The sequence below is a fragment of the Macrotis lagotis genome, chromosome X (assembly GCF_037893015.1).
Source record: "Macrotis lagotis isolate mMagLag1 chromosome X, bilby.v1.9.chrom.fasta, whole genome shotgun sequence".
Taxonomy (NCBI): domain Eukaryota; kingdom Metazoa; phylum Chordata; class Mammalia; order Peramelemorphia; family Peramelidae; genus Macrotis; species Macrotis lagotis.
In genome coordinates, this window is record NC_133666.1 from 310,512,968 (window position 1) to 310,528,049 (window position 15,082).

Sequence of the window (15,082 nt, forward strand, 5' to 3'; positions counted from 1 at the left end):
ACAGATAGGGGTTTTTTTTTTTTGTTTGTTTTTTTTTTTAGGTTTTTGCAAGTCAAATGGGCTTAAGTGGCTTGCCCAAGGTAACACAGATAGGTATTTGAACCTAGGTACTCCTGACTCCAGGGCCGGTGCTTTATCCACTGCGCCACCTAGCCACCCCCAAGAACAGACAGTTTAAAACTATCCAAAAGACACATGTGCTGAAAGGTAGTGGGTTCCCTATCTCTGGAGGTAAACTAAGATGCTGCTGTTGGAGACACCACAGAGATGTTGCCTATTCTAATTCAAGTTGGACAGATGACCTCTGGCATCTGTGCCAGGTCTTGAGATTCCAGATTAGACGATATGGTCTTCTCCTAATTGTATGATCCTATGATTCTAGGAAGCAAATCTAATCAAGACATTAAAAAAAAGTATCTTAAAAAAAAGAATAATTCAGACAGGACAGTTCTTTCTTGAAGGTGATATTAGAAGCTACAGCAGGTAGAATATTGGTTTGGATATGCAGCACACCTTATCTAATGTTACAGAGTACTAAGGTTGCTACCCTGGCCTAGCATAGCCAGGGGCTTTGCCTGTGGTTTGTGAGGCCAGGGAATTTAAGCCTTCCCCCTTCTTTGGTGATGCTGGCAGCCTGGTACATTGGACCTGGATAATCTTCAGTCCTGAAAAACATTTCTGGGTAGAGGATAAAATTTTGCCAGTCAAAGAAACTAAAAATTTAAAGTATCTGATTCAGTTAACAAGATCTAATTTAAAGGACTTTCCATCTGTTTACTGAAAATGTGTTGGCTTATTAATGGGCTCATTTTGGTAAATGTTGATGGGTTTCTGACTATCAGACACAAAGGAGGGGGAAAAATTACCAAAAAAAAACAAAAAAAATAATATATTATTCTGAAATGAAAGTCAAGTCCTCACTCACCCCAGAGAAGTGCCTCTCTGACTCATTACTGACTCTAGTTCATCCAGAAAGATTGTTGAAGGTGCATGATACCGAGCAAGTTCAAATAACACCTATACCAAGAGAAAAACAACAGTTTAAATGCTGAAGTTAAAAGTCTCAGTAGCTCTCAGTTAAGGGCTTATAAGGACTAAATTATTAAGCATTTATGTTGCACTTGATGAATCATAATAACAATTACAATCATTGTACTTATTCATCCTAGCATTACCCCTTGAGGTTAAGTGGACTTAGTCCCATCTATCATTTGTTAAAATATATCCAGAAAGGGTAAGTGATTTGTCCAAGGTTACCCAATTCTCAATGGGTAAGATCAAACTGGGAACTCATTCTCTGTCTTCGCAGTCTAGTGATTAGCCCCTGCTAACAACAACAGAAGCTAGAAGCACCTCGTAACATATGGGCACAATTGCTATATTTCTTAAAAGCCACTCATGATGATTTCTCTCATCAGTAATAGATTTATAGTTACAAATAATTGCTAGGAATAACTATAGAAGGCTTATTCTGGGAAAGGCAGAGGGGAAGAGAAGTAACAGGATATGTAATAAGAAGACTTTAGTTTCCCAAAGAAATTGGGTCCAGATTGATCATTAGAAATATCTAGCTTAAAACAGTCTCCTGTTTATTTTCTTGCCATAAAACTTGATGATCACAAGGTCGTAAATGAATGAAGCAACTGCACACTACTTTAACAAAGAATAAAAAATGAGAGATATAGTAGCATTGCAGAGTTGTAACACAATGCATTTAACTTAAGTAAGCTCAACCACATGCATCAAACAACAAAAAAGAAAAAGATAGAAAAATAGATCTACATACAGCAATGCAGACAGAAAACCACCCAACGGCACTGAGAAGTTGGTCATCCACAGGCCATGTTTCCCAAGACCCCCCCCCCCCCCAAATCCTCTGGAACTGGATCAATCATGAAAAGAGCTCAGATAGGTTTATAGCCTCACTGATTTATTCATCTCGTCCCCACTGACAAGTAACAAAGTCTCATCTAGCTGCAGTTGATCAGACTCCCATTTTAAGCTCCTTAACTTTATAAGAGATTTAAGACATTGGAAGGAAGCTAATTTTGACTATTAAGTATTTTCACCTTAGGGGTTGACTGCCCAACCTCAGCATAAGATCTCAGTGTTAACCTTTTTGTTTTATTTTTGTTGGATCATCTAGACCAATCATGTCATTTTACAATTGAAGAAAATGACCTCAGAGAAGAGAGGTGATTTACCCAAGGTCAGAAAATGGCAAAAATGAGAGTCATCCCTGGGTGTCCCTACTCTCAGTCCAGTGCTCTTTACACACTATCAGAATATGTAAAGGGATGAAAGCACTAGTGGGCCTAAGGATCTCCAAGGACCTTCAGGAAATACAGTGGATCCTTGATAGAATTTGTGGAATTGAAAGAAGGTGGCTATCAACAAGTTGCATGCATTTGCTAAAGAGGTCACTCAACTATTCAACTGCAATCACATGCCTAACAGGCATGAACACAGTCCTTCACCCATTAGGAGAAGAGGAACATAACCAAACCATTTTCTATAAATAACTCTTTAATTGAAATAAGAGAAAACAAATGTCAGGAAAACTCTCCTCTCTGATTTAGGGGAAGGTCCTAAATGTTCAGTGAAAGACCTCTAAACAAAGGGAGTAGATTGATGCTAGGCCACCAAGGTCGTTAGAAAATCAAGGTATAATGGACAAGATGAGTTCTGTCTGAATGCCAGAAGAAGTCAGTTTCCTTTTTCTAAACATTTTAAAAAATAAAGCCAGTATGCATTTATAAGAGTCTGCCTGTAATCCCTGTTAAGAGGGGGGTAGAGGAGGACAGTCTTTGGAGCTCATGAGTTTTGGGCTGCAGTGGTCTCTGCTCCTAGGCCTTCTGAGTTAATTCATATTAATTATATAGTGAACCTCCAGAAGGTCACCTAAGGAGGGGCTGGCCCAAGATGGAAATGGAATGGCTCAAAGCTGCCCTATTGATCACAATGGGATCCTGCCCACAAGGAGCCCTGGCATTCCCTGTCCTTCCAGACATGGCAAAAGGAAAAAAGACCCAGACTAAAATTTAAACCCCAAAACAAAAAAAAAAAGTAAACTGGGTCAAAGAAAGTAAACAAACTCCTCTCTACTAAATTATCCTTAAACATAACAAAACCTTGAAAAATGGAAACCCTAGTGAAATATGAGGATCTGGCTAAATGAATTTTCTGGTTAATTCAAGGTTAACCAAAAAAAAAAAAAGTCTTTTTCAATTCCCCCTTGATGGAAATGTTGTTAACAGATCTGAGATGACTTACTTGTTTCACTCAAGTCCAGTCTTCAGGGAACATTACTGAACTTCTCTTTGAAAAAGTGTTTGTATGGTTTTAGTATGATAGTCTTGAACATCAGTTCTCATTATATGTGGAAAAGATCTAGGAGACTGAGCTGAATGTGTACTGCTTCTGTTACATTCTGATTCTTATTGGAGAGAGAGAGAGAGACAGAGACAGAGACAGAGACAGAGACAGAGACAGAGAGATAGAGAATGAGAATAAGTGTGTGTGTGTATGTGTGTATATATATATATATACAAATATTTTCCAGTTGTAGGTTATGTAGTATACTTTTTTTGTTCAGAGGTAGAGAAACAAATTCTAAATGTTAACTTTTTTAGAAATATTGATTTATAAAAAGTAGACCTGTTTTTAATAATGCTAATGAAGAATTTTGGCTAATTGGAACTTGGTTTTTTGAGGTTTTACTATAATCTTTTAGTACTTTCTAATGAGAACACACAAATTTAAAGGTTAATAAGCTATAAGTGACATAAGGAAAGCTTCCAAATAAGCCACAATGTATTAAAAAGAAGCTGAAGGATAGGGCCAGGGAATATCAATTTTTGTCACTGAAATGTGAGAAGTAATTTTTCTTTATGAGAATATTTGGTCAAATGATATATTTGTGAAAGCATTTTGTAAAACTCAAAGCCTATATAAGAAGTCCTTCCTGATTCCCTCTTCAGCTACTTGTGCCTCCCTTCCTATTTTTTTGTATAGATTTATACTGAATATATATATATATGTCATTTTCCCCTCCCCCCTCAAAAATTCCTTGAAATAAAGAATGTTTTTGGTCTTTGTATCACTAGTATCTAGTACATAGTGAATTCTTCATAAATGCTTTTTGACTGAAAAGCTTTCAAAATATGAGACCTAGTAGTTCAAAATCATATGAGAATTATGTGAAGTGGGGATTATACTGCTGTCTTGTCTGTGCTCCTCAAATTGTGCTGAGGCCATTCTCGGTGAGGTTCCATTCTATATGTTTATCCCACTATAAAACAGTTATTTTATCCGCTTGTGCAACTATATGCAGACCATTACATGTAAAGGAGTAGAAATAGAATGGCAAATTGTCCTGAGTCTATCGCTATCTGCATTCCATAGTAAAAAGAACATGTTGATGATAATGATGATGATGATGATGATGATGATGATGATGATGATGATGATGATGATGTTGAAGATGACAACAATAGAAAGATATCTGGAATAATGGGGAGACAGACCTGGGTTCAAATCCTGCCTGAGATACATACTAATTCTGTGTTCCTAAGAAAGTCACATAATTGTTGGTTCCCCAGGCAACTAAATTTCATAATAGTTCCTGATTTGTATTGGTTCATCAAACTAGGAGTTCCCTATGCCAATGAAATCACAAATCTAATTAAAAAAAGAAAGAAAAAATAAAATTGACACTTGCATGGTACTTAAGTTTGCAAAGAACTTTACATATATCATTTGAGATAATACTTATAAGAAATGCAAGCAAAGCACTATGTTAAGTACAAAGGAGGGGCTAGCCAAAGAGAGGCTCAGAGAAGACTTCATAGAGAAAGTAAAGTCATTGTTTAATTAGGTTTTACAGAATAGATTGGAATGGGGGCAGCTAGATGGTACAATGGATAGAGCACTGGCCCTGGTCTTAGACACTTAATCTGTGTGACCTTGGGCAAGTCACTTAACTCCATTGTCTTAAATAAATTTTAAAAAATTTAAAAAAAGAATAGGCTGGAATTCAATAGTTAAATAGCTGTTCCAGAAATGCAGGAAAAAAAAAACAAAGGCAAGAAAGTACAGGCTCATATAGGGGCCCCCGAAGTGATTCACTGCAGTTTGCAAGGCAGAAGCCATGGAAGAGAATAACATCAAAAGTATGGAAGACAGATTACACAAAGAAGTAAGGTAGTGCCAAACTTTGGAGGCCTTTGACTTCCTATATTTTACTTAGGAAGCTATTGAAGACTTATAAGCAAAGAAGTGACATGAACTCGATTACACAATGAATAAAGAAGGGAAATTTGGCCACAGAGTGAAAGAGAATCTGGGGAAGTAGAGAGCAGAAATGGGAAAAATTATTAGGAGACTAGTCTTATGAATCCAGGAGAGATTAAAGATAGTCTGTATCCCAGACTGAAGAAAGAAAGAAAGAAAGAAAGAAAGAAAGAAAGAAAGAAAGAAAGAAAGAAAGAAAGAAAGAAAGAGAAAGAAAGAGAAAGAAAGAAAAGAAAAAAGATAATCTGTATCAGAAAGGTAGCAACAGAAACAGGGTTTATGTGATAAAAGTGAGAGATAATATGCAAAAGCATCCCATAGTGCTTAGTAAATGTGTTCTATGACAGGTAAGAGGAAAGAGGGAAAAAAAGAACACCAAGAATTCTAAGAGACTGAATGAGTGTTGGGACCCCTGAAAAAACAAGGATGAAAGAAGGAAGAGGAGTCAAGAAGGCATGAATTCAACTCCTGCTTCAGACAATTAATAGCTCTAGGTAAATCACCAAACTTTTGTGAACTTCAGGGATACAAATATTCTTCAATTCTACTAAGCATATAGAAATACTCATTTTCGGGATTTGCATGAACTGATGCTGAGCAAGATGAACAGAACCAGAAAAACACTGTACACCCTAACAGCAACATGGGGGTGATGATCAACCTTGATGAACTTTCTCATTCCATCAGTGCAACAATCAGGGACAATTTTGACCTGTCTGCAATGGAGAATATCATCTGTATCCAGATAAAGAGCTGTGGAGTTTAAGGACTATTCCCTTTAATTTAGAAAAAAAACAGATTTCTTATTATCTGATCTTGTTTTCTCTTATACTTTTTGTTTCTCCCTTAAGGATATGACTTTTCTCTCTCATCACACTCAATTTGGATCAATGTACAACATGGAAACAATGTGGACTGACAGATTGCTTTCCATTGGGGGGGGGGGAGTTGGGAAGTAAGATTGGGGAAAAATTGTAAAACTCAAAATAAATAAAATCTTTAGTAAGAAAAAAATACTCATTTTCTTTGATTTGTTAAATTCAGAATAAAAAAAATAATTTCACCCACAAATTAGAGAGGAATCCAGGGTTAAAGGAAAGATAACAAGGCTAATTTGGGGATGTTGATGATGTTTGTCCTTTGTTCTCAAAGAAGACTATGACACTGGGGAGGTGATACCATGATACCAAGCACAAATTGGATTAGAGTAAGGGGGGCTGTGCTAAGTCACCAGCCTCATTTTCTCCTCCAGAGCCATCTGGGTCCAATGGCCAAATATGAATCAGTACACCTGGAGATGGTCCTGGATGCCAGGCAATCAGGATTAAGTGACTTGTCCAAGGTCATACAGCTAGTAAATGTCAAATGTCTAAATCTGGATTTGAACTCCCATCCTTCTGATTCCAAGGCCAGTGCTCTATCCACCGTGCCACCTAGCTACCCTAATTTTGGGAAGTGTTTGATTGAAGGGTCAAGTGAGAAACAGCTGGAAGATATGGATCTGGTGCATAAGAGGGAGATCAAGTCTATCAAAAATTGGGGGAGTCATCTCTGTAGAGATGAGATTTGAAGTCATGGAAGAAAATTAAATGTCGAGGCAGAAGTGTATGAAAAGTAAGTAAGAGAGGCAGAATTTTGAGACCTTTCCAATATCCTTTAGAGATTTCAAATATATTATCTCATAATCATGAATCAGAAAAAACAGGTATTATTACCATTGTGCAAGTGAGAAAACAAAGCATCAACAATAATAATTCCACAAACATTTATTAAGCATCTACTCCTACTGTTAGGTGCTGGGGAAAGAGACAAGCATAAACCAGAGCAGGTCATCAAAGAGTCTGTGGAGATATGATGTGGACCAGGTAATTTGGGGGAGGGGGAGTTCTGAAAAGCTTCATGGATAATCAAAGAAGGAAGAAAGCTATTGTGTGGAGTGTAAAGGATTACAATGATTAAAGAGAGAAAGCTGAATTGTTTAATTTTTATTTTGTTTCTATTTACTCTGTCAATGACAATAATCTATGCCCTAGAAAAAATGGATATAAAATGGGTAATCAGTTGTTGATAGGCAGCTGGGTAGTGCCATAAGGGGCCTCAGCTTCTTCAACTTTCTTCACAGCATCTACCTCCCAAGGCTGTGCTGAGGTTCATATGAGATGATAATAAGGCACAAAGGAAGTGGTATATAAAAGTTTTCTTCTGTCTCTATTCCCCCAAGGAACTAGAATCCTGGGGGGACCATTGTCCTTTGTCAACCAACCTATGATAGGATGTGAGATCAAAGGTCAAGTAAAAATTGGCATTCTCTTTTGTATGTTCTTGTGAAATAAAGACCCAATGTGAAATTTCTCACAAGCATCATCTTTGAAACCAGGGGAAATCCCCTCCTCACTTAGCCACTACCCTACAAGAACTCATAGGAAAAAAAATTGGGGGTTCCTACCCGGACAAGTTTTTCTGAATCACCCCTCCACTTGCTGACAATGGTAGATGCTGAAATATTAAAAAAGGTTGTTTTGCATTCGGTAGCCACAGCTTTAGCCAACAAAGTCTTCCCAGTTCCTGGAAATCAAACAATGAGATTGACTTTCTTACATGTATAAAACATAAAAATGCAGAAGCCAGACACTGTCTCAGCTGGGCTGAGACTTACAAATAGCAAACTTCTCCAAAAGATAGAAATGGAATATAACACTTCCACAATGAATTCATCCTTCTCAGAAAATGGATAACACAGTTAACACAGAAACAAAAGTAGAAGATATAAAAATGCATATTTACCTGGAGGGCCATAAAGTAACAGCCCTTTCCAAGGAGAAAGAATCCCAGTAAACAGCTGTGGATACTAAGGAAACAAGAGAAATTCAGGGATAGTTATGAATTTTGTACCAAATGTGCATTGGGAAAGATAGCAAAGACAAGAGTGACAAATATGAAATCCAGGTGTCTCATTCAGAAAAGTTATAAAATATATTTAATAGGATCAGATTTCATGACTGGTGATCAACTTGATTTTCTAGCTTTGAATTTTTAAAAATTGATTCTTAATAAAGGTATACATAGACATTATGTCTGGCAGCACATTTCACAACATTTCTTACAGGTTTGTCATTATTTTGCCCTGAATTTTATGTTTACTACTCTTTTTTTGGATTTTTTTAAAGGATTTTATTTGAGTTTTACATTTCCCCCCCCATTCTTGCTTTCCCTCCCCCCACCCCCCCACAGAAGGCATTCTGTTAAGTGTTTACATTGGTTCCATGTTATACATTGATCTCAGTTGAATGTGATGACAGAGAAATCATATCCTTAAGGAAGAAAAATAAAGCATGAGATAATAAAATTTATGTTTACTACTCTTGAGAAATTTATAGGGGTGGCACAAACTTTGCCAGGATCTTCCCGCTTATAGAGTAAAAACAATTACCCAAAATAATGAATAAAGAATATGTGAATTAAGCAGCTAAGCATCACTACTATTTTGAAGTAGCACATTTCATGCAAGAATTACACATTCAGTAATAAATTCAGTAGGAGATAAAACAAAGAATCTTCACTCGTAACAAATATCTCTTGATTTAGTTATCTCAACCTCTGGAGCACAGATCCCCTGACCAATAGACACAATAGGCCAATAGTCATGAAGCTGAGAAGGGAAGAATTTTAAAAATTAGAAATGGTAACTTGCTACATTTTTGATGTTCATACAACTCCAACATGGTATGTATGTTTTCCAGGGCAAAATAGCTGTCATGTCAAACTATCATAAATTAAAGGATATGTGATTTAATCAGAGAAAAGAGCTCCCATGTGTGGTAAGGCCTCCCACCAAAACAGATTGCAATTCTATCTATGACTTAAGAGAAAAGTTCTTAGTTGTCTGAGGCCAGCATATAAATATTTACCAATATGTAAACAATGGCAGAGGGAAGAGGAACACTTTTTTGAATTTTAAAGTTTATCATAATGGAATTTTATTTGGATTGATTAAAATTCAAAACTTTTGGAACTTTGCTACTTGGTATAAGACACTATCATTAGATTGTTAGTTCTTTGAGAGTAGGGAGTGTCTTTTGCCTTTTGTTGTATCTGTGGTGTTTAGCACAGTGGGAAGCCAGCACATGGTATATACTTAACAATATTTATTAATTAACTGGTTGGTAAGTGCTGTGAGAAATACAAAGCTGAACAAGACAGTTCCTACCCTTAAGGAACTTGTAATCAATTAAAAGAAATAAAACAGATACATAGTAAAGTAAGTATCTTAATAAAGGGACAACATGCTTTAGAGATTGACGAAAAAGAAATTATATTGAGGTGGATGGTTTTAGCTGTGTGATCTTTCCAGGGTTAGTAATTTTCTGTGCCTCAGTTTCCTTTATAAAGAAGATATTTAATGATCTCTTGGGACCCTTCTGGCACTAACATTTTCAATAACCTATGAGTCTTTTTTTGTATGGTTTTTATTAAGATATCTTAACAAAATGGCACACCTCTCTCATGGTGGGACAGAGGGGCCTATGAGTCTCTTTCTGATTCCAAATTTATTCACCTGTAAAATGAGGATAATAATCCTCAAGACTATCTACCTCACACAGAGCCCAAGGAAGATAATATGGGAAAAGATATGTAGATGAACTCTGTCCTTTTAAAGGGAGGCATTTTCACTTTATAAAAGGTATATTTTTAGAAGGCTGATATGAAGTAGAAGAGACAGTGACATGCTATTCAAAGAATAACTGAATATATCCAATTATTCCCTAAGCCCTAAAGCTCTGATCCTATGGCTCTATGATATTAAGGAGTTATTTCACTCAGCCTATTATCTTAGACTAGGGTTTCCAAATGGACATTAACATTATGGATTTGGTTTTAAATTGTCCCAAGGAGCAAGACAAAGCTAAGAGACTAATTCATGGAGGACACAACACCCTGTACTTCATTTCCTGTTGCATGTGACTCTCATATATATATATATATATATATATATATATCTGTCCAATTGATATTGGGCAGAATTAACTCCCAAGAAGTGACTTTAAATCATTTTTTTTGTCCTTACCCTTATAGGATACACAACAGCCTCTTTGACTAACTGCTTGGCTGCATCAAGTCCAATAATGTCATTCCACTTTATGTTGGGATTTTGGAGATAAATGTCCTGCAATGCACATTTGATCATTTTGTTAAAATTAATGCTTTTCTATACAACAATAATAAACACAGTGGAAGAACAACACTTGACTTATAATAGGTCATAAAGTCTAGTGATAAAAACTTTTCACATTATACATGGATACACTGGAATTTTTGTTTAGTTTGCCAAAGGGAGGCCATGAAAGCATTCAATTCTTTTCCCTAGAGAAGCCATTGATGACAAGTTCCTTTTAGAAAAATTCTTATAACTAAGGACTTTACCTGCTTTCAGTCAATAACAAAGAAAGGTGATTTATGGCAATAATTAAAGAGGCTCCAGAATATGCCTTCAAATTACATGAGTTTTTACTGTGAAACAGAGTTACTGAAGGAGTACTGGGTTCTTTTTTTCTCCTTGGTCTTGCTAACACTTTTCTAATTCATTACACAAAAAGAGGTAATGCTATTTAGAAAGCAATTTCTTTTTATTCCCAGTGACAGCTCCCTGTTTCTATCAGGTAGCAATTGCTTCTTCCAAATTCAAAAAAGTCAACTATGAAACTAAAGTGCAGGTTTCTCTCTTACTGAGACTTTAATCTCATGGTTTTTACATGCATTAGCAACTATTTGGGGCAATCAATTAAGATGGCTTTTACTGATAACTAATTTAGTTTCTAAACTTCAATTTCACAAGAAGCATAGGAAAAGTCTCTCAGGATCTTTCCCTGCATCAGGCCACCTGAATTTGTAAGTGTTTTATATCAGAAAAGCTTTCTTTCCAACATGATTCAGTGTCATCAAGGATACAATCATGGAACTGTTCTTGCAATAAGACATTCCATGAAGATCATAAGACCCACTAATATCTACCAAGAATAAAGGACAAACATTATAAAATTCAGATATCCCCCCCTAGATTATAGTTCAAAGCTGTACTTACTAATATAAAATATTATGGCTGGTGACTAACTTGATTTTCAAAAAAAAATTTTACATGTTCCATTGATTGCAAAGCACTACCCTATTAGCTACTTTGGGGAAAAGGCAAAAGACAATGATCCAGGAAATGGTTTATCTACTTGGTCTTCCAAGTGCCTCTTGGGTATGGACAGCTATGTTTCAATTAAAGACTTTTTTTCAGAATTGGGATCAAGGTTGGTATCGTTATAAACAATATCCTGACAGCGTCAATTCAGTAAGGGGAGGTCATTTCTCATTATTAAAATTGTCCAGAATTAGTCTGGGTTGCCTCTGGAGGTGATTAAATCCCTAGCACTGGATGTTCTCAAGTAGAAATTGGACAACCACATTCGAGGAATGTTTTAGGGACTGGCTGTTAGATACTCTCAGGTTACAATCTATGATTGCTTTGTTGATATGGTCCCTTTTGTAAAAAAAGATGCTATGCATGAAGTGAAATAAAATGAAATAAGCAGAACTAGGAAACTATATACAATGCATAAATAATGTAAATGGAAAAAACAGTAATAACAAAACAACCAAAAATATTATCTAATTATGATAATTGCTAACACTTACTGGGTGCTAGATGCTGGACTAGGCACTTTACACTTATCATCTCATTTGGTCCTTATAACAACCCTAGGAGGGAGGTACTGTTATTATCCCCATTTTACAGATGAGGAAACTGAGGAAAACAGAAGTGAAGTGACTTGCCCAGCTACTTAATGTCTGACCAAGTGTGGATCCAACTAAGAGAAGGAAGGAGACTATGGGTATGATACACTGTATATAATGTTAACACTTTTCCAATGTACTAGTTAGGTATGTGGAATTATTTTTTTCTCTTTTTAAATTCTTTGTTATAAGGAATAGCACCCTGGGAGTGGGAGTAGGCTATTCTAGGAAATGTAGGTGATATAAAAAATGCAATTTTATTTCTTTAAAATGTTACAACTGACTGGACTTGGGCTGTCTTTTTTTTTTAATGATTGAGGAGTTTACAATATAGTCATATAATGTCAGATTTCCTTCTACTAAAAAAGGTTAGCCCAAGAAATTTTCCAGTCTCTGTTGGCATCCTTCTGATGAAGTCTTTGTGATAGTTGGTGGAGCTGAATAATTTTAGAAATGGAGGTTGGAACATGGTGTGGGGAAAGAGCTTGGATTCAGGAGGTGGAGGTTTGGGGTTCAAATCCTACCTCTCTGACACTTGTCTTAGAACAAGTCATTTAATTATATTGATCCTTGGGTCTCTCATCTATAAAATGAAGGAGGTCGACTAATGGTCTTTGAAATCCCTTCAGTTCTGTTACTATTCTTATGGGGGGAAGGGACAGGAAGATTCATTAGACTTTTCTCTGAGACAAGTCTATGTTCCATTGTTTATTTAACTATAGGAAGTAGCATGAAATTAGAAAGAAAGCCTATAATTCAAGGATCTATTGTGTTTCTCAATTCAATACATACACCTAATTCATCTAAAATAGTTCTACATTTTTGTGAGATAAAGAGTCAAAAATATTACCTTCCATGGGAGGAGCAAACATAGTCTGTTATATCAATCAGTCAACAAGCATTAAGTGCTTACTGCAAACTAAGCAGGAAGACACAAAGATAAATCAAAAATATGCCCTGCCTTCAAGGAGCTTAACTTTACTGGGAGCTGGGGTGGAGGTGGGAGAGGAGGGTTAGAGTAGGGATGGGGACAACAGAAAGCCAGTCCCTATTTGTTGCAAATAAGAAATCCTTTGAAGTAGTTACATTATTTGCATTCAATGAGCATATTTTACATTAACTATAACTTCAAATAGCACAAATCTGACCAGGGGTGATCTCTTCAGGGGATTCATTATTTGTACTAATAAGGACTTAGCTGTACATACTTATAGATTCATACAAGATATATGAAGAGTAGATGTAATCTCAGAGAAGAAACAAGAATGGAAGTAGGGGGTAGGATTTGAGTAGAGTCTTAGAAGAAGCCAATGATTCTAAAAGATACAGAAAAAGAGGAGGCATTCTAGTCATGGAAACAGACAGTACAATGGCATGGACATGGAAAAGGGCATGTATATAAGTATTTCTGTGGAGGGCAAACAAGGTTTGGCGAATGATTTGATGTATTAGGTAAGAGTATGGATAAGGATAACGCCAATATTGAAAACTTAGGTGAATGGAAATATATTGTGGTTTCTCCAAAAGTAGTAAGGAAATTAGAAAGAGGAGTGGGCTTGGGAGAAGAGATATTGAATTCCATTTTGGACATGTTGAGTTAAAAAAAATCTGATGGAACTCTAAAGTGAGACTGGGAATAGATAAAAAATATCTGGAAACGATTAATGGAGTTAATTGAAGCTGTGGGAGCTGATGAGATCACCCAAGTGAGAAAATGTAGAGATAAAAAAAAAAGCACAGGATATGACTTATCTGCAAACTGGATGAACTATCTCAAAACAGAGACTGGCTACCAATTGAAGATAAGAGTAGGAATTCAACCATCAAGCATCAGGCTGAACTGTATGAACTCTGAGGTCACTTCCTGCTCTTAGCATTGATTTGCCCTCTTATTTTGTCGACTTTATGAAGGATGGTTCAGGCAACATTTCCTACTATCTGCTTCCAGACTTTAACTTAATCCTGTGATACAAATTTTGATCGTATTAAATTATACAATTTTGTGCAGATAAAACTAATGCAACTAAGATTAAAAGAAAGGCAATAAGTTGGGAAACAATTTTTATAATTTGTTTTTCTGACAAAGGACTCATTTCTAAAAGGACTCTAAATTTCTAAAATATATAGAGAAGTGAATCAAATTTATAAGAATACAAGTCATTCCCCAATTGATAAATAGTCAAAGGATATAAACGGCAATTCTCAGATGAAGAAATTAGAACTATTTATATCACATGAAGAAATGTTCTAAATCATTATTGATTAGAGAAATGCAAATTAAAACAACTCTGAAGCCCAGTTCACACCTATCAGATTGGTCAATATAAAAAAAAAAGAAAATGATCGATGTTGGGGAGGATGTAAGAAAACTGAGACATTAATGTGTTGTTGTTGCAGCTGTGAACTGATCCAACCTTTCTAGTGAGCAATCTGAAATTATGCCCAAAGAGCAATAAAATCGTGCATATCCTTTGATCCAGCAAGTCCTCTGCTGGGTTGTTATCGTAAAGGGATCACAAAAAAGGGTAAAAAACTCACATATCTAAAAGTATTCATAGCAGCTCTTTTGGTAGTGGAAAAGAATTGGAAATCGAGGAGATGCCCATCAATTGGTGTGTGTGACAGAACACTACTGTTCTATAAGAAATCATGAGGGACAGGACTTCAGAATAGCCTGGAAAGACTTTCATGAGCTGATGCTGAGTGAAGTATTCAAAACCAGAAGAACATTATATATGCTAACAGCAATATTGGGTGATGACCAACTATGATGGACTTGTTCATTTCAGCAGTACAGTAATCAAAGACAATTGTAAAAGGCTTACGAAGGAAAATACCATCCATATTCAGAGAAGGATCTGTGGAGTGTAAATGCAGACCAAAGCTTACTATCTTCAATTTTAAAAGTTGTCTTATGCATTTTTTCCTATTTTGATTTGATTTGATTTGATTTCACAACATGATTAAAATGAGGAAAAAATACTGTGATCCACAAATCACAAATCCCTGTGGT

At 36.0% G+C, this 15,082-nt stretch overlaps 1 protein-coding gene across 4 annotated transcripts in view; it reads right to left on the minus strand.

Annotated features, from left to right (window-relative positions):
- KATNAL2 (katanin catalytic subunit A1 like 2) overlaps window positions 1-15,082 on the minus strand; it is a 143,092-nt gene that overhangs the window by 45,258 nt on the left and 82,752 nt on the right. For 3 of the 4 annotated variants that reach the window (XM_074200495.1, XM_074200497.1, XM_074200494.1), the window contains 4 exons: window positions 10,358-10,456; window positions 8,077-8,140; window positions 7,739-7,857; window positions 926-1,017 (listed from right to left, as the gene is read on the minus strand). In XM_074200495.1, coding sequence (XP_074056596.1) covers window positions 926-1,017; window positions 7,739-7,857; window positions 8,077-8,140; window positions 10,358-10,456 — 374 coding nt within the window. The remainder of the gene's footprint in view (window positions 1-925; window positions 1,018-7,738; window positions 7,858-8,076; window positions 8,141-10,357; window positions 10,457-15,082) is intronic. The other variant, XM_074200496.1, reaches the window with a different exon arrangement.